Genomic DNA, 25870 nt, shown 5'->3' with positions numbered 1-25870 from the left:
CAGCCTGGTCCAGGGTGGCACACTACCACCCCCACCCAGCCTGGTCCCTGCCTGGTTGGGGGTGGGGGTGGGGGTGGGGTGGTACACTACCACCCAGCCTGGTAAGGGGGGGGGGGGGGGACGTCATTCTACCATCCATTCAGCCTAGCCTGGCCCGGCCCGAACTGACCTGGGAGTAAAGAACTGCAATGAAGCAATGCAGGGAGCAGCCTAGGACAGCCCCCAGCGCCTTTTGCCGTGCTAAGCGCAACAGTAGCGGAGAGGACATGAGCCGCAGTAGAAAGGTGTTGGGGGGGTGGTGGTGCTGGGGGGAACAGGCCTCAGCCAAAACCCAGGCCTCACCTACCGCAGACGGAACCGCTCCTGCACACCAGACTCCCACTGCGCAGACTCAGCACCACACAGCCAGCCACCGCCACACTTCCGCCTTTCAGACGGCCCGCCGCCGCTTGCGTCACCGCCGGCTCTAGCTTCCCATTGGCTGGCGACGGAGAATCGTCACCGCACGTCCTGGTCGCACGGGTGACCGTTAGTGCCCAGCGCGCTCCCGTTTGAAAGGACACCTCTGATTGGCTGGGACTGGTAAAAAAAAAGCCAAAAGGAGTATTTAAATATCAGAGATAGTAGGAACTGCACATGTTGGAGAATCTGAGACAACAAGGTGAAGAGCTGGATGAACACAGCAGGCCAGAAATTTTCTGAAGATGCTGCCAGGCCTGCTGTGTTCATCCAGCCCCACACTGTTATCTCTGACTCCAGCATCGGCAGTTCTTACTATCTCGAGGACTGAGATGTTGGCTAGGGAACAAGGTGGTGTGTTGAAGTGACGGGCAACTGGAAGCTCGGGGTGTTTTTTTTTTGTGGACGCAACGTAGGTGTTCTGCACCTGGTCTTTGCTTTGTTTCCCCAATGTAGAGGAGACTACAATTTGAGTAGCGAATGCAGTAGACTAGATTAATTGAAGTACAGGGACCACCAGAACTGAGGAAGGATCACTAGATGTGAAACGTTAACTCTGCTTTCTCTCCACAGATGCAACCAGACCTGTTTAGTTTGTCCAGTAATTTCTGTTTGTGTGCCAGAGATTACTCTGTCCACTGGTCATTCATCCAGCCAGTCACTCAGTCCATTGGTCAACAATCCTATTGATCATTCAGAATATTCACCCATCCTACTGGTCAATCATCTGAATGGTCATCCATCCCACTGGTCACTCAATGTGTTGAGCAACTATCCTGTCAATCACTCATATCAGTGCATATTTGTCCTGTCACCCACCCCACTGATCACTTATCTCAATGGTCCTCTAACCTATTGGTTGTTCTCATTGATATCACTGGTTACTCACCACGCCAGTTATCTGTCACTAATCCTAAAGGCCATTGTTTCAGGGGCAATAGTGACTAGGATTGCCAATTCTGTTTGCCATATTTCTGCAGATTTTGTCACATTTTTCTTTTCTTTTTCCTGAGGATGTGGTCATCACTGCCAAGTCCATTATTTGTTACCCATCCCTAATTGCTCTTAAATAGAATAGCTTGCTATGTCATTTCAGAGGACAGTTAAGAGTCAACCAGATTATACTGTGAGTCTGAAGTCACATGTAGGGTAAATATCCTCCCTAAAGGGCATGTGAACCAGATGGACTTTTACAACAATCAATGATATTTTCATGGTCATCATTACTGAAACTAGCTTTTAATCCCAGATTTATTCATTGAATTTAAAGACATAGGCTGAATGGCTTATTTTTGCTCATCAAGTCTGTTCTGCCATCGAATGAGATCATGCCTGATCTGATAATCTATAGAACATTATGACTTAAGCCTATATTCAGACTATTTACTTTAAACTGGAGAATAAAAAGCAAGAAACAAAACTTCTAACCAATCAGCACTTGAGTTTTGTTCTGTGTCTGATTGACTGACTGTCTGGGTGCCCTTGTTTCACCCACTCCTCTAGATGCTGCTTTCTGCCTGTTTCAGTATACTTTTTCCTACTCCTTCTCCAGATGCTGTTGTCTGCCTGTCATGTGGTCCTCGTCTTGTCTGCTCCTCTAGATGCTCACGACTACCTATCTAATGGCTTCCTCTCACCCAATTCTCTAGGTACTGCTGTCTGCCTGCCTCAGTCTCTCCTTTTCACATACTCCTCTAGCAGCTGCTGACTGCCTCAGTGTCTCCTCTCACCCACTCCTCTAGCTACTGCTGACTGTTGCCTCGGTGTTTCCTCCTGCCTTTTCTTGAGGTGCTGCTTTCTACCTGTCAGTGTCTCCTCTCATCCACTCCTCTACCTACTGCTGCCTGACTGTTTGTTTGTTTGTTTCAGTATTTCCTCCTGTCTTTACCAATGAAGAAGTTGCTGTTTGAATTATGGTGAAAGAGAAGGTAGTCCATACACTCGTGGAAATAAAAATTGGTAAAAGCAAGGTTTTCGATAGGCTGTTCATACTTAAGGTTGATGAGGCACAAGAACCAGATGTGATGCATCCAAGGATATTAAAGGAAGTGAGCGGAAATTGTGGCAGTAATGCCCATGATTTTGTAATCTTCCTAAGACACGTATGGTGCCAGGGGACTGGTGAAATGCAAAAATACCCTTTTAAATGCTGCCTACCTAGTCACAACTTTACAGTACTCACCACCATCCCCACTCCTTTACCTTGTCAGTATCACCCTCTCCCTGCCATTCAACAGTGGTCAGCCGTCCCCAAGTGTGTTACCTCACATTTTTCCGGGTTGATTCTATTTGCTACTTTTCTGTCCAGCGCTGCCTCTCAACACTAATACTTTAAAGTGTTGAAGGCATTACTACACCCAAAGATTTTGTAATATCAGCTTAATTCTGGTGGTATGGAGCATTAAATTTAGAGAAGAGGGAGTATGTAATCTAATACTTTTGTAATCCCATTTATTGCTTTACAGTGACTTTAACATTGTATTCTAAAATTGCTATTGATGTCTTGGGAATCTGTAACTGTTCATTTTTCTGTGAAAGCTGTAAATCAATTCCCTTTTTATTATGCTCATGCATGGGTGATATTTTACTTGAAATATTTGGAGTCAGGGACATTGTAAAGAAAAGTGTACACTGCTGAGTTACTAAATAATTTGGTGCAATAAGGGAGTATGAGATATGAGGGTCATTCTAAACATATGGGGCAGAGGGATAAAGTGCACACACAGACTGGGAACAGGGAATAAGGTAGTGAGGAAGACATGCATATGAACAGCATAAACATATTGTTCGAAACATCAGACACAAAGACATGGTGTATAGGTGCAGAAATACAGTTGAATAATGACAGTAAATACATGGAAAATACTGTTAAATCTACAGATGACGTTATCAAGAAGGAATAGTAGACAGATCAGAAAAAGGAGATAACCGAGAATTTGGGTGAGTGTCAACGCCAGAGAAGAATCAACCACTGGTATTGCGGTGTTTAAACATTGGACTGTTTAAGCAGAGAATAAAATGATGAACCACGCCAAAATGCCGCAGCTATGTCTAGAATGACAAGAGAAAATAAAGTCAGCCCCAGAACGTCATTCGGTACTTTGCAAAGACCATCCCAAGGGCTGTGAGGAGGGTGAAAGTCAGATTGGAGCAGTTCAAAGATAGAGTTTTAGTAAAGATGGAAATAGAATGGTGAGGTGAAAACCATTTCAAGACCCTTAGAGTGAAGGATTTTTAAATAATAATTTTCCATGATGTTGATGTCACTGGAAAGGCCATATGTTTCCTCTACCAAATTTCACTGCAGTCCATCTTGTGAAGATAAACCGACCATACTGTTAGAAAGGGAGTACCAGGATTTTGATCCAGTGACTGCACAGGAACAACAATATAGATGCAAGTCTAAAACAGAAGTTGCTGGAAAAGCTCAGCAGGTCTGGAATCATCCGTGAAGAAACAATCAGAGTCAACGTTTCAGGTCCAGTGACCCTTCCTCAGAACTGATGGTAGCTAGGAAAACGTCACTTTATATGCAGAAGATAGGGAAGGGGTAGGCAGTAAACAATAGGTGCAGATAGAGCCCAAAGAGAGAGAAGAGCAGTTAGATAGATAAAGGAGTTGATAACGATCTGGCTAGGATGGTGAATAGCTGTTAATGGGGACTGTTTGTGACTAACAATAGGTAGTGTGTAATGACAGGCAATGTGATAACAAGGCCTGGTGTGGGATAGGGGCCTAGGACATGAGAGAGTTTAGAACCTAAAATTATTGAACTTGATATTGAGTCCAGAGGGCTGCCGGGTCCCCAAGCAGAAAATGAGGTGATGTTCTTCCAGCTTGCGCTGAGCTTTGCTGGAAGACTGCTGCAAGCCTGAGACAGGGATCGTTGCCAGGGAACAGCATGGTGTGTTAAAATTGCAGGCAACTGGAAGCTCAGCGTCTTTTTTGCAAGCAAAACGTAGATGTTCTGGAAAATCTAGTCTACTGCTTTTGCTGCTCACAATGTGGTCTCCTCTGAGCTTCCAGTTGCTTGCCACTTTAACACACTACCCTGTTTCCTGGCAAAGATCTCTGTCTCAGGCTTGCAGCAGTGTTCCAGCAAAGCTCAGGCAACCTGGAAGAACAACATCTCATTTTCCACTTGGGGACCCTACAGCCCACCGGACCCAATATTGAGGTAAATAATTTCAGGGCCTGAACTCTCCCATGTCCTAGTCCGCTACCCCACACACCAGGCCTTGTTAACACATAACCTGCCATTACACACCACCTGTTGTTAGTCACTAACAGTCCCCATTAACAGCTATTCACCCCCCTAGCTGGATTGGTATCAACTCCTTTGTTTATCCCCCACCTATCGCTTACTCCCTACCAACTCCCCATCCCCCTCCCTGTTTTCTGCATATAAACCAACGTTTTCCTACCAACATCAGTTCGGAGGGTCACCAGACCTGAAACGTTAACGGTTTCTTCACACTTGCTGCTACACCTGCTGAGCATTTCCATGAATTTTTGGTTTTGTTCCTGATTTACAACATCCACAGTGCTTTTGGTTTTTAGATCCAAGTCTAGATGGTGTACGGTAGAGATTGTGGCTTTGAAGGAGCAATTGAGGGTTTGCTGTTGTGCATCTTATAGATGGTACACACAGTCACTATGCGTCAGAGGAAGGGAGTGTTTAAGGTGATAGGTGGGAGGGATGCCAATCAAGCAAGCTGCTGTGTCCTGGATGGTGTTGATCTTTAAATATTTTTGCAGATGTACTCAGCTAGGCGTAGTCAGAGTATTTCTAAGTACTAACCTGTGCACTGTAGATGATGGCAGACTTTAGAGGTAGTTATTAACGTCAGAATTCCCAGTCTCTAACTGACTCTTGTAGCCATAGTATTTATATGGCTAGCCCAGTTCATCTTCTGGTGCATGGTACCCTTCCAGGATGTTGATGGAGACTTATTCAATGATGGCAATGCTGCTCAAATCTCAAGCAATTAATATCTGCAGGATATTAGTAACTGAAATAACTTGGAGTACCATTTGCTCACTTTAAAAGCAGCACAAGGAATGGATCATTTATCTGCCATGCCTTAGACAATGAAGTAAGCGTGCAAAACATATAAATTAAGAGAAGTAGACCATTTCCCCCAGGCTGTTCAATAAGATTATGGCTGATTTTTATGCTTCAAATTCCCATCTAGCCCTGATCTTCATTAGGGGAAAATCAATCTACCTCTGCCTTAAAAATACTCAATAATTCTGCCTTCACCAGAGTAATACAGCAAAATGCCAAATTGAAAATCAAGACTCAAGTACAAGAAAAGAACACAAATCCACATGTGACTGAGTTTAAATAACAAGGTTCTGTAATCTAACTATGTATTTTTCACAGAATCCCTAGTGTGGAAACAGGCCCTTCAGCCCAACAAGTCCACACTGACCCTTGGAGCATCCCGCCCAGACCCATCCCCCTATAACCCATCTAATGTATACAGCCCGAACACTACAGGCAATTTAGCATGGCCAATCCACCTAGCCTGCACATCTTTGGACTGTGGGAGGAAACCAGAGAACTCTGAGGAAACCCATGCAGACATGGGGAGGATGTGCAAACTCCACACAGACAGTCACCCAAGGCTAGAATCAAACCCAGGTCCCTGGTACTGTGAGGCAGCAGCGCTAACCACTGAGCCACCCTGCCGCCCCAAAAGTTGTCACCCTTTAATTTGTCGTCACTTTGACAAGTTTTTTTACAACCACACCAAATAATATAACCCTACACAAACTACAAAAAGGGACAACTACTGATTTGGAATGGAAATAAATCTACAAATGGAAAAAGATTTCTAAAATACAGATTAAGTATGAAAGAACCTTTTTCCTAACAGGCAACTAGACAAATAGCGATGAGCATTAAAAAATTCACAGATGTTTGTTGAATATACATTATACAAATGTTAAAACATGGACTTTAGCCAGAATTGCATTCCCTGCTCAAAACTTTACGCCCAATGCTATAATTTGAGCATATTTTCCAAATAGCATGTTACATCTTTCAGATGAGACAATCACAAAAAAAAAAGCAGGCACATTTCTCTCAACTGATCTGGTCATTGCTATATTGCTGTTTGCGGTGCTTTGCTGTACACAGATTGTTATAATGTGGGAAATGTGGTGACCAGCGACTATGCTTCAAAATGTCGTGTGGGTTGTACAGCTTATCCAGACAGAGATTTTGGAAGACGCTATATAGTTGTGACTCTTTCTGTTCTCAATCTTTTCTTTGGATTTTCAAATAAAAATAGTCCTAGGCTGCAGAGTTATGACATCCTGTATTACCAATCCTTCATTACAACAGTGACGCTTCTGTCAGATCAGAACAAAATACCTTTATAGTCAGGTGTGGGTCAATAATGCCATGGGTCCAAGTACACACAGCCAGAGCACATCTTTAAAAATGTCAGAACAAGGTTGGATTGCTTTATTTTTTAATCACTAAAAGTACTTTTTTTTTTTGTCAAAGCCATTACAACAAATATCAGACAAACTTTCTACAGTATAAACATTACAAATCTGACACTGGCCACTTGTCAGTTCTGTAGAACATTAATGAACATTCTCAAGTCAGCACAATTAAAAGAATTCAGAGAAATTAAATCATTGACAAATAAAGCACAATGTATAAAATGTGCACCTTTTAAGTTTTACAACCATACAAAGATATTAAAATATATCCCAGGTAAACCATTCATGACAAGTGGAACCTAGCAGGCTATTGGCACTCAAGAGGAAATATATTTTTTTCATATATATATTTTCAGCATGATAAATAAAGACAAAATGTATTTAGAAAAGCATAGTTACATGCGCAAAAGCCCCAAAAGAGTAACCAATTTGTTTTCAGAACAACACAGTTATGCTATTTAACAAAACAATGACAGACACTCAGGGAATACTGGCATTGGAAAGAAATTAAAGGTTTTTTTTAAAAAAGTTCAGGCCATGACCCAACAGCTGTCAGTTCTGTTAAACTAAAATTTGATAAAAAAAGGACAATAAAAAGAAAGCCTAATAATTTAGTGTAATGTACAAAAAAAATACAAAAAATAATCAGATATCACTTTTCCAGCTAAGCATACATCTTCTACACCAAAATATATTCACATAATTAAACACTTCTTCTTGGTTTTGTTTTTCTTCTTTTTTTCACCTTTACTCATTTTCTCTTTGTGTTTTCGAATTTCACGGACTAGTGTGTAGAAAGCATCGTCAACACCCTGAAAATAAGAAAAAGCATACATCATTATTTTCTCTCCATATGCACCATCTGCAAGTGCATAGTCAGTTGGTTTTGTGCTTTTAATCTCAGAGATATGTGCTACTCTAACAAATAGTTGTTAGTCTCCATAGTTCTTTCCTCCTACCACCATGCCATCTTACACAGGAGAGGAATGTCAAATGCAGCCAGCCACATGGAGAACACAAACTGCTTTTTCTGTCTCCTAGAGGTACTGAGGCACACGTAAACTATTGCATACCGATGAAGGCATGGCACATTCTCAGATCAAAGCTTTTAAGTAGCAATGACACAAAGTGCAAGAGACTTTGAAATGTCAGGGCCTTCCAATTGAGCCGAGAAGGGAGATTAGATTTACAGGGGCTTTCTGACGGGTTAATATCTGGCCTGAGAGTTGCACAGGAATCCATCAGCAGTTTTAACTGCTATTCCTTTTTAACATTCACTCACGGGACATGGGCATTACTGGCTGGGTCTGCATTTATAGCCCGTGCCTGGCTACCCTTCAGAAGATGATAAACTTCTCGAACTGCTGCAGCTCATGTGGTGAAGGCAGATCCACAATGCCAATAGGAGAAGTGCCAGTGACAGTGAAGGAACACCAATACATTTCCAAGCCAGGATGGTGAGTGACTTGGAGGGGAACTGTCGTGTCTGTCCAGACAGGATGAAGATGCAGAGTTGCTGCCAAGACTGAGCAACCATTTATTAGCTGGAGTGTCAAAGTGGCAGGAAAGGCCATGGCTCCCTTGTGGAACCAGCACATTCTCCTTCCCTGCTTCAAAGTTTCAAGAACCTTCTGATCCCTGCCAAAGAAAATTTCTGACCAATCTCTTAGGTTTTCTTCTTCTTATTAGCAGCTGCTAACCGATGTTCTCCAAGCTGGAATGTTGCTGTAGTATCTCCTCTCAAAGCCACTGTTCAACACCAGCTGGGATACTGATGAAACAGGACTTAATACAGAAGGTGCCCTCCCCTGTCTACATGGCAACATAGTTAATGACAGGAAAAGGCCCAGCCACACTGTTTCCTCTGGTTGCGAGGGTTAAAATGCACACCAACCCAACTCTGCAGGTGAAACTCCTGCTGTCCAAATTTTGTAGGCTTTCACTACAATGCACAATATAGTTATTATAATAAACTGTGTTGGAAAGGTCAAGAAAAAATACAAGCAACGACCCAGTCAATAGCCCAGCAATAATCTTCATTATGGCCATTTCACAAGGGTATTCGCACTGTTCTGTTACAAATGTCACATTTAAATTGATTCCACTTTATTTTAAGAAAAGACAGACAAGACAGTGGAGAATTCAAAAACGTAATGGTAAAAGCAAGCTACTGGAAAACACTCAGCAGGTCAGGCAGCACATGTGGAGAGAAAGAGTTGACAGTTTGGGTCAATGACTTTTCATCACAACCTATTCAAAAATCAAAGTTAACTTAGTGTTTCGCATTCCAGAAACGCTGCCCGAGTCCAGAGGACTTTCTGTTCACATTTCAGATTTTCAGTATCTGCAGTATTTTCCTTTCATTTCAAGGAAGCATGAAGAGAGCTACTCATGAAATGAAATGGAAAATGAAATGATCTCTTTGTGAACTAGCAGGAGGTAGGATAAAAAGTTAAAAGAAAGCACTTACACGACATTAGAGATACCCGACACTGGAAGAAACAAAAACCCAAAACAATACAGAGATAATAGTAAATTGTGGGGAAAGAAAAACTTGTAAAAAGTATGAAAATGGAGAACACTAAAGGTTTTGTTTTAAAACCAATTTACTAAAAGAATGTGGGCAGTTAGAGTAAGGAAGCACATTAATGATATACACAGGTGATACTGTTAATTGGCAAACTTACTAAATAACTACTTTGAATTGGACTTCATTGCAAAGGATAGGGATAAAATACCAGAAATATAGGGAAAAAAAACTGAAAATAAATCACTGGAATGAACCAACTAGATTCAATGTCAGTAATAGCAATAATACTAAAGATAAATCCCCAGGATCCAATAGAATCCACTCCATTGTATTAGAAAGTAAGGAAATTGTTAGTGCATTAGTCATGATATTCCAATTTGTGCTTGGCTCAGGAATAGCCTCCTTGGAAAATTGCCAACATCACTCCACAATTGAAGAAATTAGATACAAGTGAGAAATTTATAGCCCATTAGTCCAACGCCAGTTGCAGGGAAAGTACTGGAATCTGTTTTTAGAGGCAAAGTGACTAAGCATTGATTGGAGGAGTGAGCCAGCAAGGATTTGTAAAAAGGAAATGTTGAACTTAGTGAACTGAGCTGAACTTTTTCTAGAGGCAACTAACATGGCAGGTTATGGAAATATTTACGGATATCATTTATCTGAGCTTCTAGAAGGCATCCATAGGCTCCGTTCAAGAGACAATTAGCCAAACAAGAGCATGTTGACAAAAGGCTCAGATAGAGAATTGATTGGGATGAAGGAGAGAGAGAGAGAGAGAGAGAAGACATAAATCATAGAATCCCTACAATGCGGAAACAGGCCATTTGGCCCATAGAGTCCACACTAACCCTCAAAAGAGCATCCCACCAGACCCATCCCCCTACCCTTCCCTTGTAACTCTATTTCCTATGGCTAATCCACCTAGCCTGCACATCTTTGGACTGATGGAGGAAACTAGAGCACCCGGAGGAAACCCACACAGACTCCACAGAGACAGTCACCAGAGGCTGGAATCGAAGCCTGTCACTTAGAGGCAGCAGTACTGATCATTAAGCCACTATGCCACCGTGGGCATGTATTGCACACATATTGGCAGGATATATTAGTGGAGGTCCCGTGAATCTCTTCTGAAGCTTCAGTCTTCCACTGTATTTATAAATGATTAGATGGATGATGGAAGCATCATAGATCCACATTTACTGATAGCACCATTTAAACTGTCACAGTATAGATGCAAGCAGAGTGTTGCAATGGAACTTTGCTAGGTTAGGTTTTTTTAAATTCGTTACTGGGATGAAGGTAACGCTGACCAGACAGCATTTATTGCCCATCCCTAATTGCCCAGAGGACAGTTAAGAGTCAACCACATTGCTGTGGGTCTGGAATCACATGTAGGCCAAACCAGGTAAGGATGGCAATTTCCTTCCCTAAAGGACATTAGTGAACCAGCTGGGTTTCTCCAACAATTGATAATGGCTTCACGGTCATTAGACCCTTAATTCCAGATTTTTTTTATTTGAATTCAAATTCCACCATCTGCCATGGCAGGATTCGAACCCAGGTCCCCAGAACATTACCTGGGTCTCTGGATTAAAAGTCCAGCGATAATACCACTTGGCAATCATCTATGCGAACGGGTAAAACTGTGACAGAGTTCAAAATGGGCAAAGTGTCAAATAATCCAATGTGGACCCAAGTGCTAGCAGTTTAAATTAGCACAAGTGGTGTGTTTACAACTTAGATTTTAGTCACAGTACACTTGCAGTATCACCCACGAAGTAACACACTCCCAGGTCTATTTTTCCAAGAATCAGTGGCTTTCCGCTTTAATGAGCTGCAGGATTCTTGTTCCCAATTTCCTACCTTTCAACCTACAATAGCATTTTCCTCCTCCAGTCTTGCACCCCCAAATACGATCCCATTATTCCCTTGATACAGGTTATTCCTGCTGTTTTCAGTGGTTACAGTTCAATATTGGAGAAATTCCTGTGGTTAGTAACATGTGTTGAATTGGACCAGTCCACTACACTAGGCACAAAACAGCACCATGCACAATTTCATAATTCATTAACAACTGGTTGTAAAATGCATTAATTTACTTTTCCAAGTAATAGTGGGGACTCTAACATGGAGATTACAACCATACAACGTAAAAGTGAACAAAGTCTTACACTCCTGTGGTGGACAATACAAAACAGTATTAAAATTTGATATCCCATTTTGTTATCATGCACATTGAAATGAATGTCAGAAGTGCACCAGAATGCACAAGCGTTTACTGAACAGGTTTCCAAACAAAGTCTGACAAACTAATTCTAAATATGACAAGCTTTTGTACCAGTAAACTAATGTATCTTTGAAGCATGCTACTACATGTCAAAACTTCAGGTATGTGGAGAAAATACAGAAGCTGGAAATACCCCTGGGAACAGAAGGTTAAAAGGGAGATTTAACAATGTTCAAATTCTAGAACATTTCAACAGTTCAGAGAGAGAGAAGCTGGGCAGAAGTTGGACAATGACTAGAAAACGCAAAAATTTAGATCCTTGGCTTAGAAGATCCAGAGGAAAGATGAAAAATTTTACCTATGCAGTGAGTTTTTATTATCTGAAATGTGCTGCCTGAAAACAAAAGGAAATCAGATTCTATAACAGCTTAATTTTCAAAAATAAAAAGGAAAACTTGTTTTAGAAAAAAAACAAATTAGCAGGAAACGAGCAGGGAGTGGAGTAAGTGGATCATTCCTTCAACTCATTACAGGCATTATGAGCCAAACAAGCAGCGCTAACCTTCTACAATTCCAAATGATTGTAGCAATTCACTTGGGTGTTGGTGGCAATATCATATTAAAAAAGGGACAAATGCAAGTCATTGTTCTTAAAAGTGTCGCACAATGCTGTCCCCACCCACCCACCACTTGGTCTTGTTTTTGAAGCTCACAACTTACCATTTTACATCACAACACACTTAAGGGGCACACAGCGTGCAGTCTTCTCTTCAGTGTTGATTTTTCTCAACCTATACTGGCGAATCTCACGTACCAGTGTATAAAATGCATCCTCCACTCTCTGCATTGCAAAACACAACTCCTTCAATAATCAGATAAAACAGGTACAAAACATGGAGGTCTGGAGGAACTCAGCAATGATTTGAAATTTTCACGAAGTTCCATGTTCATTTTCTCTCCAAAAAGGTTAAAATAAAGTTTTGAAGAATAGAATTAAATTGATTTATCCCTTGCCCCCGATCAGTAGCAGACAAAGGAGTTGTGATTTTAGCCATGCAGAGATTCAAAAGATTTTGTTTTTAAAAAACCACCACCACAGTACTGAATTTACAAATCAGAAGATTTCAGGTTTGTTCTCATTGTTTTGTTACGGAAAAGGAGACAAGATACTTGTACAGATATGAATTAATTATGCAGAGATTCAAGGAGCAGTGAAAATTGCAGAGGTTAACACAAAACAATTTTGTCCCCATCATAGAGCAGTACAATGCAGCAATTTCAAAACAAGCACAAAAATTTAGAGTAGCATCTTCCAAGATAAAAATCTCAGCACAAGTGAAAAATTTTCACTAGTCATCGTTTTAAGGCTTTCTGTAATTAAGAAGACATTACCACATTACACAACTGATGTAATGCAGGCAACAGAATCTGTTGTAAAACAGTTGCATAAATCCACAATTGTGCAACACATTTTTCATAACAATGCACAAATTGTTCTTTCAGACATGTTGAAAACATCAGACATTTCAATGAGTGTTATTAAACAATGAAGTGAATGGAATATTCTTGCTCTATGCTCATCAGAAAAAGTGAGAAACACAAATGAAACTTTTATCATGTGAAATCTATCTTTTGGGATGAATTCCTATCTATTTATTTCATCAAGACAACTCAGCCATATACGTTCCTTTCATTAGCTATTTTTCTGATGACTTATTAAACTGAAGCTGATGAGCTGGGAGTTTGTATAAACAGGGCAGCCACTGATTAGTTAAAGCCAGATTGTTTAAATGCCAATTTAAGTCCCAGCTGTGCATTCAGTCTTGTCTAATGCTTGAAAAATTTGCAGTTTTTTTTTATAAAGCTAACGTGGGACATGTTGACTCCTAGAATATCACTATCAATGGATGTCACATTAAAAGAAAAAGAGCTATTCAGAGCCTTTGCTGGCAACGAATGACCAAAACTGGATTGATGCTTTGTTCAGTCTTCAGTTAGATCATGCTTGTTCTGTATCACAACTCTGTTCACTTGCTTTTGCTCTAATACTCACCTGTCTCGTTTTTGCTGACGTTTCAATGAAAGGAATTCCGTAACTGCGCGCTAGATCCTGGGCTGGTTTTGTGTCTACTGTCCTCGAGGGCAAATCACATTTATTTCCCACTAGGACCATGGGGACGTCATCAGAGTCTTTTACCCTTTTTATCTGTTCTCTGTGAAACAGAAAACAAAGTTTTATAGCTTTTAATTCAGAAAGACACTAAAATTCACTCTTCTGTGACAGGTTTGAGATTGGGATAGCGATGTTACATTGGGCACATGCCGTTTCTCAGTCAATGCCAACATCAAGCCTGCTCGCTGAGGGAAAAAAGTACAGCCACATGCAGAGTAAAACTGCTCCTACACTGCCTAAACAGCTTGCCATAACTCCTGATTGCAGGAGAACAGCTCTGCTGCAGAGTTGTGACATATTCACACTCCATAATTGTCTGTGTTTCTGGTTTCATAGTCTGGAAAAACCCATTCGGTGTTCATCGCCAACAAATTTTAGATATTCTTGTGCCAGCTACATAAGAAACGGACAGAGACGGTCCAACTCATTTCATGAAAAAACTATGTATCAAACAGAGAGAAGTAGGGGGATTTTCTTCACATCAATCTGCGTTCAATTTGAATTCAGCAGACATAGACCAATTTCTCAACCTACCGTGCATACACACCCTGCAATATTATTATTATTATGGAAGTGGCATTTCATGAAGGGGGAAAAACAAACTACAGAACTATTAGACACCCAGATCTCGTGTGGAAATTATATTTTTAAAATGTTAAATGGCATAGTCAGCCACTTCACCTATGCTGGTTTGAAACAACTGTTCAATTAATCCAGAGTTATCTTTCACGTCCAGTCAACTAGTTCTGAAGAAAGGTCTCTGGACTCAAAATATTAACTGTTTCTCTCTCCACATATGCTGCCAGACCTGCTGAGTTTCTCCAGAAATTTCTGTTCTTGTTTCAGATTTTCACCATCCGCGGTCCTTTGTTCTATTCAGTAAATCCATTGTGAATGTTTCCCTTCCATGTTTAAGATGGAGAAAGATGCTTGTAAACTGCACTTTAACAAATGAGAAACTTTTTCCTTTAGCCTCAAATAGTCAGTCATACAACACAGAAGAGACTCTTCAGCCCATTAACTCTGCACCAACCTATCTGCACTAATCCCACTTTCCAGCACTTGGTGTGTCAAATCGGACAGAATAGGGATTAGAAAGTGGAAGAACCAGACTCCCCTTCTAAAACCCACCTATAATGATGAATGTCTTCAAATGATTTAGTGTTATTTATGGCAAAGACACATAGGAAGCCCTCGCCCGTCCTCATGTACTGATCTCTCATTGCACTGTACTCCTCTTGACCTGCTGTGTCGAGAATATCTAAAAGACACGTTTCTCCGTCAATTACTACTTGTTTTCTGTAAGAATCCTGAGAACAAACCAGATGAAAGATGAGTTAGAACATTAAGGTGCAACTTCCTCAGAAAGTAGTAAATGATATACAATAGTGAAGCATCACTCAAGAACTTGAGGAATCTTAACGAACTTGCAATCCAACATTAGGCACATGTTAAGTGTACTCTGGGACTTTGTTATTAGTGAAGCAGAGGCTCAGGATTGGCCAAAAAGCCAATAAATACTTCCACCCCACAGCAGGGCAGCTGAATTATATCCTCAAGTATTTAGAGAGCTGGTTAAATCCAATCACTCGTTCGGTCATTCTCAGAACCCAAAAAGCAGTCAATATGTAACTTCCATATTTGAGAACAGGCATAGCAAATAGAGAAAATAAACAGAAAATTATAAGAATATACAAAACAGCATGGTAGGTGGCTATATATAAACAACCAATAAAAAAGGCCAGTGTCACTCTAGGAATAATGTTTTTTGCCTGCCTACTCTTAAATGGCAACATTCCTGACTTGCCTAGAGGACAAGAGGAGGTTTCACATGTAAACCTACCCTTCCAACATGGTTATAAAAACTAAAGTCCATTTAGATTAAGGGCATGACATGGAGGGGACTAGGGCAGTCAACAGGAAGTTGAGAGTTTCAACCACACCCCAGGTTTGATCCCAATCCACTGGGAGCTCACCAGATGTGCCATTAAAATAGCAGTGGTCATTTGTTCATCTTTAAATCAGCAGGTTATTTCATCCACTGTCCTGGTCAACATACTTCCTTCAATCAACACACCAAATTGCTCAATCATCTCTACTGTGGACTGCAAGACCTTGTATGCACAGTTTGGTTTTAGGGTGTAGTGCCTGTTCACACATTCTCAATACATAAATAAAGTATTAAAAAAGCAAAAGGAAGTTTAGTCAGAGGAAGAGTTAGTTTGCCTAGGGAGGTAACACAGAAGAGAAGCAAAAGAAACTGGTTACCTTGGGGGACCTGGAACGCATCAAAGTTATCATAATTATGGTACTTGTGTAATAGAACAGAATGCAGAATATAGAGAGTTACAGCTACAGAGAAGCACTCTGCTTCCTAAAGTCTATGACCAGCTCCTTCATTTTGCTGACATTTTTGAGAGACTTTTTTGTCTTTACATCATGCCACTAATCTGTCTATCTCCTGGTTGAAGTCACTGGCTACAATCAACAAGGCCTCAGGGTACTCCATCTCAAGGCTACTTGTACTCTGTCTCCTCAGTGTTTGAGATCCGACCCACTACCATGGTGTCATCAGCACATTTGTAAATGGAGTTAGAGCTGAATTTGGCCACACAGTGGAGGGCGTATAAGGGGTAGAGTAAGGAGCTGAGCATGCAGCCTTCTGGGACACTAGTGTTGAGATTATTGCAGAGGAGGTGTTATCACCTATTCTTACTGATTGCAGTCTATGGATTAGGAAGTCAAGGATCCAGTTACAGAAGAGGGAGCCGAGACCTAGGTCTTGGAGTTTGAAGAAGAGTTTTGTTGGAATTATGGTGTTGTAGACAGAGCTGAAGTCAATAAATAGGAACCTGACATAGATGTTCCAGGGGATGAGTGTGGGACCAGGGAGATGGCATCTGCCGTGAACCTATTTGTGACAGTAGATAAATTATAGCAGATCAAGGTGATCTGGAAGGTTAGATTTGGTGTGTGCCATTACTAACTTCTCAAAGCACTTCATAATGGATGTCAGAGCCACCGGGTGGCTGTCATTGAGGTATATTGCCCGATTTTCCTTTGGCACTGGAATGATAGTGGTCTTCTTGAAGCAGGTGGGAACCTCGCATCGTAAAAAAAGAAAGGTTAAAAGATGTTTGCAAATACTCCCACCAGCTGGTCCATGCATGATCTGTTGGGGATTCCATCCAAGCCAGTCACTTTGTGGGTTCACCCTCAAGAAGGCTGATCTGACATCTGCAGCAGTGACTGTGGGTACAGGTGCACCAGAAGGTGTTGGGGCAGGGTGACATCATTTCACTGACCTTCTGTTCAAAACGAGCATTGAGCTCCTTGGGGAGGGATGCATCGTAGTCAATGATTCTACTCAATTTCACTTTGTAGCCCATTGTATCGTGTAAGCCTTGCCTCAAAGTGTGTTTGTGTGGTTAGTCTGGGTTTCTAGTTTAGTCTGGTATTGTCTCTTGGCATCCCTGATGGCTTTGCAAAGATCATACCTCGATTTCCTGGGTAGGTCAGGGTCACCCGACTTGAAAGTCTCAGACCTGGTCTTCAGTAGGGAATGGATTTTCTGGTTCATCCATAGCTTCCAGTTGGGGAACACTTGGATTAAGCTGTTTGGCACGCAGTCCTCTACACACTTACTGATGAAGTCTGTGACAACAGTGGCACACATTTAGGTTGGCCGCTGAATTCTTGAATATCGACCAGTTCACTGACTCCAAGCAGTCACGTAGGAGCTTGTCTGTTACCTCAGACCAGCACTGTACTACTTTCTGTACTGGATCCCAACACTTCAGTTTCTTTAAAGTTTTGGCAAAGATCTGTAGCTCAGGTCGTGGGTGAGGTTGTTGACTTGCTCGCCGAGCTTCAGGCGTTTTGTCACCATGCGAGGTGACATCATCAGTGGAGCCTCCGGTGAAGCGAAGTTATTCTACTCTGCTTGGAACTTATACTGTCCAGTCCGTTATGGTTGGTACTCTGAACAATGTCTGAACAAAAACAAGCCAGCTCGGCGAGCAAGTCAACAACCTCACTTCTGTTTCTGCTTGTAAGCTGAGAGAAGGAGCACAGCATTACGGTCCGATTTATCAAAATGCAGGCAGGGAATGGAGTGGTAAGTGTGTAGCTATGGTCCAGGGTGTTTTGGCCTCTGATGGGACAGGAGATGTGTTGGTGGTATCTTGGTAGCACACTCGAGGTTGGCCTGGCCGAAGTCACCGGCTACAATGAACAAGGCCTCGGGGTATTCCATCTCAAAGCTATTTGTAGCATCAAGTGTATTCTTCACTTTCACGTGGGATGGAAGTCCAGCACAGAGTGATGTCCAGCATCCCTCCAGGGTACACTCTGTAACCTTGCCAAACTCAGTACTTCCTTCAAGTGGTGTTCAACATTGAAGAGTATTGATTCAGGGTGACAAGTGGTTTCCTTGCCTATATTTGACCTGCTGTAATGAAACTTCTCGGTGTCCAACAATGTTGAGGACTCCCAGGATAACTCCCACCCAATTGTAAACCACAATGCACCAGCTCTGGTGGGTCTGTCCTGCTGCTAGGACAAAACAAAGCCAGGAATGGAGATGGTGGTGCCTAGAAATTGAATCATACCTTACAGGCAGTGTCAGGCTGTTGCTTGACAAGTCTGTGGGACAAAGTAACAAACTGTTAGCATCCACGTTTAGCATGTAACATGGAAGGCAAAGAGGACGTTGGCCTTTATTTCAAAGGGAATGGAATATACAAGTACGGAGCTTTTGCTAAAACAATACAAGGCACTAAATCAGACCTCAGCTGGAATACTGTGAACAGTAAAACAATGAAGTGCAGATACTGGAAATCTGAAACTCTAATGAAGGGTCAGTGGACCCAAAAAATTAGCTGTTTAGTTTCCCAAAGACATTGCCAGCAACTTCTGTTTTTGTTGCTGTAAACAGTTTGGGGTCTCTTATCAAAAGGAAAGAGAAACTGGCATTGGAGACAGTACAGAGAAGGTTCACTCGGCTGATAATAGGTATGGAGGGACTACCTTACGAGGAGAGGTTCAGTAGATTGAACCTGTACTCATTGGAGTTCAGAAGAATGAGAGGCGACCTTATTGAAATATACAAGATTCTTAGAGAACTTTACAAGATTATTGCAGAGAGGTTTTTTTACCCTTAAGGGAGAGTCTAGGGCTAGAGAGCATGATTTCAGAATAAGGGAGTTGCACATTTAAGACAGAGATGAGAAGGAATTTCTTTTCTCATAGGGCAGTGAAACTGCATAATTCTTTACTGCAGGGGTCTGTCAAGGCTGGATGATTAAGTACGTTCAAGACTGAGATTGACAGATTTTTAATCAGAAAGGGAATCAAGGGGTATAGGGCAAAGGCAGAGAAGTGGAGTTTTGGATTATCAGATCAGTCATCATCGAATAGTGGTGCAGACTTGATGGGTTGAAAGGCCTAATTCTGCTCCTACATCATATGGTCACGTCTTCCAATTTTGGTACAATCACTCTGATGTCACTTAGGAGAACTTTGAAGATTGACAGAGCTGTGGTGTGCCATTGCCGTTTCCAGCGCCTTTGAAGATGCTGGGTGGTCAGTTCTGAAGAAGGGTCACTGAACCCAAAACGTTAACTCTGCTTTCTCTCCACAGATGCTGCTAGACCTGCTGAGATTTTCCAGCAATTTCTTTTTGTTAATGGGTGGTCTGTTCAGTTTCAGTCCTTTTATCAGATAGATATTGTAGTAATTAGCTCCAATGGAATAATTTACTAGACTGTTTACAAATCAATCACACTGATGTGGATCTGGAGTCCATGAACGCAGACTAGGTAAAGATAGCACATTTCGTTCCCGAAGAGGACATGATTGAACCAGGTGATTTTATACAACAATGGTTGTATTAATTAATTTTTTTTTTTGTTTAACCAAATTCAAATTTCACCATCTGCCACAGTGGGACTCGTACCCACATCCCATCTCTGGATTACTAGCCTCGTGATATCAGTCAAGCACCACCTCCACTTGCTTGCATTTTTAGTATTTTTCATGATCAGGAATGTCCCAAAGTAGTTCAGAGGCAACTAAATATTTTCGTAGTGCAGTCACTATTGTAAAGTGGGAAACAACAGCCAAGTTACATTTTGCATATTGCTATAAATAGCAAAGAGATAATGATCATGATAATAAGATAACACAATGTGGAGCTGGAGGAACACAGCAGGTCAGGCAGCATCAGAGGAGCAGGTAAGCTGACGTTTCGGGCCTAGACCCTTCTGAAGAAAGGTCCTGATCCAAAACGTCGGCTTTCCTGCTCTTCTGATGCTGCCTGGCCTGCTGTGTTCCTCCAGCTCCACACTGCGTTATCTCGGACTCCAGCATCAGCAGTTCTTACTATCTCTGATGATCATGATAATGACTTTTTTTTGTGTTGTACATTGAGAGATAAATATTGGTCAAGGCGCCAAAGAGAGCCATGACAGGTTTTTCAAGACAAACAGGGGAGTTATGTTCAGCCAGTTGCGCAAATGGGACCAGTTTAACACCTCAGCTGAAAGACTATTAATGTTGGTTAACTATAAACTATGTACAGAAGAACAGGCCTTTGTGAATGCCTCTTCTATTGGGTCTCAGTCCCATGCAACTTAACTGACATGACTGTGCAAATGCATGAGGAGTTGTGATTGTTAGTATTGATACAGTTAATCCTTTAGTCTATACTAATGACTGAACACCACAACAATCTCATCATTGTTACAACTGGATATTCTGGGCCGATATCTTCACATTACAGTAACACAGTTCCTTCACTAGAGGGCCTCAAGTGTAGAGTGACTATAAAACAAAACTGCAAAGCTACACATTACACCAGTATGTCCCAGTATTTTGACACAAAAGTATGTCCTTCAGGGTACTGGAATTGTCATAGCTGAAAGCCCAGGATGTAACTCAAGTATACAAGAGGTGAAGCATCAATTGGAGCTATGTAAACGTCTAGAGGCAAAAGGGTTAAGCTGCAAGAAATAACCAAGGGCACAGCTTAAAAAAGAGAGAGGATAATTTTACAGAAGACTTCATTTCACACAGTTTCTACTTATTCCAAATGTCCTTCCACTTGCTTAAAGCAGTCTCTAGATTTCCATGAGACAGAAAACATCTCGGCACAGTTTCAAAGTGCAGCAATGGAATTAGTTTGTGTCACGTTAGTCCTCAGCATCTCAGCAAAAGAAAAGCATGAGAGCTTGTCATTCACATAATCCTGATGGCAGGATCTTGGCATGCACAAATTGACAAATGCGCTTCTCTGGAGACAGCAGACTTCAAATTGTACTGCATTGGCTGTGAATTGTTTTGGAATGCCATGAAAGGAACTAGGCAAAATGCAACATTGTTTCTCTGCCCATTTATCCTATTAGCCATCCATTTTCAATTAGAAATATAATTAGGTTCATTACTGTTAATGTCTGTCTTGTGAATTTGAACAGTCCACCACCTCCACCAAAGTTAGAACTGTGTGCTGTGCGCTTGCCGTTTTCTAAAAAACACTACACAGTCGACTAATTTGGCATAAGAAGCCAACTGTGCTCACAGTCCCCTCCATCACTTGCTGAATAGGCAAGGCTCATTGAAGTTATAATGAGCAAACATTGCAATTCATTCAGAATATACTCCTGTTCAGACATGAAGTAGGTTCCATATTCTCCTGAGGCTGATCAAGTTCAGCGCTATTCTCTCATTGAGAATCACTTCATGGGACAGGTGCCGAACAACGAACTGCATGAGTAGCACACAGAAGCACGGTGTCACCTCTCCTCTGGTCTATTAAAATATGTCATTCTTGAATCTTTGTACCCTTGCAACCAACTCATCTCTTGGTGGTATTGCCTGCTGCTCAATTTTTCTCATGGACTTACCTCCTCTGCTTGCTTTCGGAAACCCAAGCAGGGCAGATAGTTCAGTAAAACTGAAGGCTAGGTGTCTACAATACTATAGCAATAACCACCACTTCAGACATATTTATACAGAGTATTTTGTTGCCATTCTAAAAGTTAAACGTACAGAATTTAAACACAAACACGAGTCTCTTAAAGAAGGGAATAAGAGAAATAAAAACTCACTTCTATCGTGGGATCATACTCATCTACGAAGTGGTTCTGAATAAGCTGGATTGTCAGAGCGCTTTTGCCTACGCCACCAGCTCCGACCACCACTAGTTTGTATTCGGTCATCTTTCTTGTTCAGAGACAGACCTGTGTAAGCAAACAGCAACATTAGCAACAAAGGAACAGAAGCAAACATGGCAGTGCAGTGATTCTTTCACTTTTATTTATTCTTTCTTGGGAAGTGGGCAGCATGAAATTGCGTCACTGATCCTAAATGCCTTTGAACTGCATGGCTTGCTGGGCCATTTCAGAGGAGAGTTAAGAAGCAACCACATTGCTATGTGTCTGGAGTCACATGTAGGCCAGACCTGATAAGGACAGCAAATTTCCTTTGCTTTAGGGACATTACTGAACCAAATTGGTTTAATCAATGAACATTGTCATGGAGATTCATCAACTGAAACTAAACCCCATGGCTGTTCTGATGGGATTTGAGCCCAGAGTCTCTGGATTACTAATCCAGTGACATTTCTACATTATTTCCCAAGGACATGCGAGCCAGCAAGTTATTGTTCAATCACAAATTTTAATTCAGTTCTTTTAAAAAAAACAAAAATCTGGAAATATGAAGCTGGCATCAATAATAAGGCTGATGCAAAATCATAAAAACCATTGGTTTATTTGCTTTCTTTAGGGAAGGAAACCTGCCTTTCATTCTGGTCTGCACAGTCTCAAGATCCAAAATAACACAACTGCATCATCCACGTACAACTAAGGGCAGCTAGAGGTGGACAATAAACGCTACCAATGCCAGCCATGCCACATATTGCCAAGTATGGAGCAGCATGGTGGCTCAGTGACTAGGACTGCTGCCTCACAGTGCCAGAGACCTGGGTTCAAATCCAGTCTCTCTGCATGGAATTTGCACAGTCTCCACATATCTGCATGGGTTTCCTCTGGATGCTCCAGTTTCCTCCTGCAGTCCAAAGATGTGCAGGTTAGGGTGGATTGGTCATGCTAAATTGCCCATAGTATCAGGGATGTGTATTTAGTGAGTTAGCCATAGGAAATACAGGGATAGGGTGGGGGTTGACTTTGCGTGTGATGCTCTTTGGAGGAATGGTGTGGACTCGATGGGCCAAATGGCCTGCTTCCACACTGTAGGTATTCTATGTACTTCATGTGTAGTGTAATGGACTGGACCAGACCAGACCAGAGCCCCCACCCTACCTGAGTATTATAAGGAAATAGCCTAGACCCTAGCATTTATATTTATTTAAAGGCAAATGTAAGGTGCTGTATTCCAGATGTATTTCAATTGGTCCACCACTAGGCTTTCATCAAGACACACCTTACCGTTTCAACACAGTTAAAGTACAAAAGGTAAAGAAGAATTGGTATAACATTAACTCTATTAAAATACATAACAAGATAAATGTAGTATTTAATCACTAATCATCGACTGTTCCAATATAGGAAGCATCCCACAAACACATTCTTTGGTAAAAATACAATTCTGCAAAACAGCTATGATCCTCACATGCTGTCCCTCACCAGTCTAGAAGAAAGAAACAAGCTGCCCCGTTGGATTTTTAAGAGGAAGCCTCTAACACTTTACTCTCGCAGTTTGCAACTCAAACGTTTAGCTCAGCAGCCAACAGATATCTTCTCACTAACTGAAAGCAAAACTGCAACCTTCTGGGTCTGAGAGCCTGACCACACCAATCATGATTATCTTGTCTCAGGGATAACTCCAAGCCATTTACTAACCTCCTGTCTGAAGCAGACATTCATGTACCAATGTGGCAACACCCTCTGCAAGAGGATCAACACCAAATACATCTCTCAAAAGCACAGTACTGTCACAAGAACTTTTTCTTCTAAATGTGAAGGTCAGTCAGCTCCTTTTGAGACAGCTCTACCATTTAATTAGATATAATGTGATGACATGCACCGAACCCTACAGAATTTGGATATAGTTAGAAGTTGTCACCCCTATAGAAACTGTGCAATATTACTCCGCAATTGCTGTGCTGGATTTAGGTGTCAGCCATGACTGAGTGGCAATTATTACCTCAAGTGTGGAGTTCATTCCCATTCCAGATACTTCAGTGCAGCACTCTCTCAGTATTGCACTGTCACTGATGCTGCCATTCAGATGAGACGCCAAGGTCCAATCTGCCCCCTCAGGTGCAGGCAAAACATTCCAAGTCTCTCTTTTGAAGAGGCGCAGGAGATGTCTCCCACTGTCCTGGCAAATATGCAAATCTTTCGACCAAAATCAGTATATATAAAGAAAATAACTTGGTTTGTGGAATCCTGCTAAGAACAAATTAGCAGTCTCATTTCCTACATTACAACGGTGCTTTAAAGTCAATGGCTACATGGCACTTCAGCATGGCCGGAGGTCAGACAAGGCACTACTTAGACACAAACTCTTGCTCGAATGCAAACCTTTTCAACAACGCTGTTGCTGAGCAATTGAAGAGTTCAGATTTGTCATACACCTGAGCAGTTATTTAAAACAAAAGCCAAATCTATTTCTGTAACACAATATAACAACATCCCTGCAAACCATGCCTTTAAAACTCCCACAGTGCGTCAGTACATAAGAAATGATTGCGACAGCATTTGTGAGTAAGGGCCTGATCTGTAATCAGTTATTTATGTCACAAAAAGATGGAAGACTGAATTATTATTTATTTCAACCTCCGTTTAGATTTCCCAGAATTATTTTGTTACATCTAAATATCAGGAGTCTTCAATTATTTCAGTTATGACAGTACAAAGCGTTTTTACTTTGAAAAAGACTGAATAGGCGTGTAAACATCAGTGGGCACATTTGTGAAATCTGGACAATTCACGTCATTAGTTAAAAGATTGGCATCAGCAGACTGCTCTCTGACCCGATCACGAGCCAGGCTTCAGTTTTCAGTTTTACCCATCCCCCACTCCTGCTCAGAGGCTGAAAGGTTAGTATCTTAGATTAAGACTTGAACTTTTAAGAAATAGAAAATAAAAAAAAAAACAACAACAATCTTAATGGGAATGATTCTGACCCAAGGTTATACAGATTTGGTCAGGATTTGCCCTGTAGCAACAAAGCAATGCAGACCTATAAACACACACACAGACCAAGACAGGGACTTGCTTTGAAGGCCAGAAGATGTACTGTGCTGTACAGTTCTGAACAGGAAGTAGACCATTCAGCTCAGCATCTGCTTTGTCATTCAATGAGATATGGCTAATAGGATTAACAATATGTGGTGGATATTTAAAAAAAAGATTTAGTGTTTTACAAAGGTTTAACACTAAGGGTGGTCAGATAATTCAAGACAAATTTCAATTGATCCATTGAATGGTACTCAGCCTGTTACAGATGTATAATTTGCAGTTGGCTCTGAGTGTTGGCTAAAAGGTTTTAAAGTGTCTCGTATTAATGACAAGAGCTTGTACTTCAATTGCAGGAAGGGATGGTATGTGTGTCCCTGCCAGTAACCCCAAGTCCTCAGCCCCAATTCCCAGAAAACTACAGAGCCAAAACCCAGAGGAAGAGGAGATTAATAAACCACACCTAAAAGGAACAGAACTCCACTGAAAATACTTGGGAGTGTCACTGTGACAGATAGTGCTAAAAATAAACATCTGAAGCAACTCTGATTACTCAGTTCATCAGACACCAGAACTTGTTTTAAACTTGAAATGGGAGAAGGCCATTCAGCCCCTAGTCTTATGTGCTATTCAATAAAAACTTGACTGATTTGTACCAGATGGTGAAATTATTTCAGTTCTTACTGAAAAGGCCAGTGAAGAAATTAAAACAAACCAGTTGCCATTTAGGATTTTTTTTTTTTTTTTTTTTTTTTTCTTATTCTTGCTCAAACCAGCATTGAAAAAATAAACCAGCAACATGCCAATGGTTTTGGAGCACA

At 41.4% G+C, this 25870-nt stretch overlaps 2 protein-coding genes across 11 annotated transcripts in view; both read right to left on the bottom strand.

The window, feature by feature from the left end:
* LOC109931500 overlaps positions 1-435 on the bottom strand; it is a 38179-nt gene extending 37744 nt beyond the window's left edge. Inside the window, exon 1 of one of the 5 annotated variants that reach the window (XM_048610280.1) lies at positions 347-435. Coding sequence is in view for 1 of the 5 variants with exons in the window: in XM_048610278.1 (XP_048466235.1) it covers positions 170-268 (99 nt within the window). In the remaining 4 variants the exon portion in view is untranslated. The other 4 variants (XM_048610277.1, XM_048610276.1, XM_048610278.1 and 1 more) reach the window with 4 other exon arrangements.
* Positions 436-6924: 6489 nt separating this feature from the next.
* The window catches only part of LOC109931543 (GTPase KRas), a 65946-nt gene continuing 47000 nt past the window's right edge, over positions 6925-25870 (bottom strand). For 4 of the 6 annotated variants that reach the window (XM_048610282.1, XM_020530811.2, XM_020530817.2 and 1 more), the window contains 4 exons: positions 21954-22085; positions 14980-15158; positions 13729-13888; positions 6925-7730 (listed from right to left, as the gene is read on the bottom strand). In XM_048610282.1, the coding sequence (XP_048466239.1) occupies positions 7614-7730; positions 13729-13888; positions 14980-15158; positions 21954-22064 (567 nt within the window). In that variant the 5' untranslated portion in view covers positions 22065-22085 and the 3' untranslated portion in view covers positions 6925-7613. Of the gene's footprint in view, positions 7731-10941; positions 10943-12395; positions 12517-13728; positions 13889-14979; positions 15159-21953; positions 22086-25870 lie in introns of all 6 variants that reach the window. The other 2 variants (XM_048610284.1, XM_048610283.1) reach the window with 2 other exon arrangements.

The sequence above is a fragment of the Rhincodon typus genome, chromosome 22, assembly GCF_021869965.1.
Source record: "Rhincodon typus isolate 14 chromosome 22, sRhiTyp1.1, whole genome shotgun sequence".
In the NCBI taxonomy this organism is placed as follows: domain Eukaryota; kingdom Metazoa; phylum Chordata; class Chondrichthyes; order Orectolobiformes; family Rhincodontidae; genus Rhincodon; species Rhincodon typus.
This window is presented reverse-complemented; position numbering and strand designations above follow the sequence as displayed.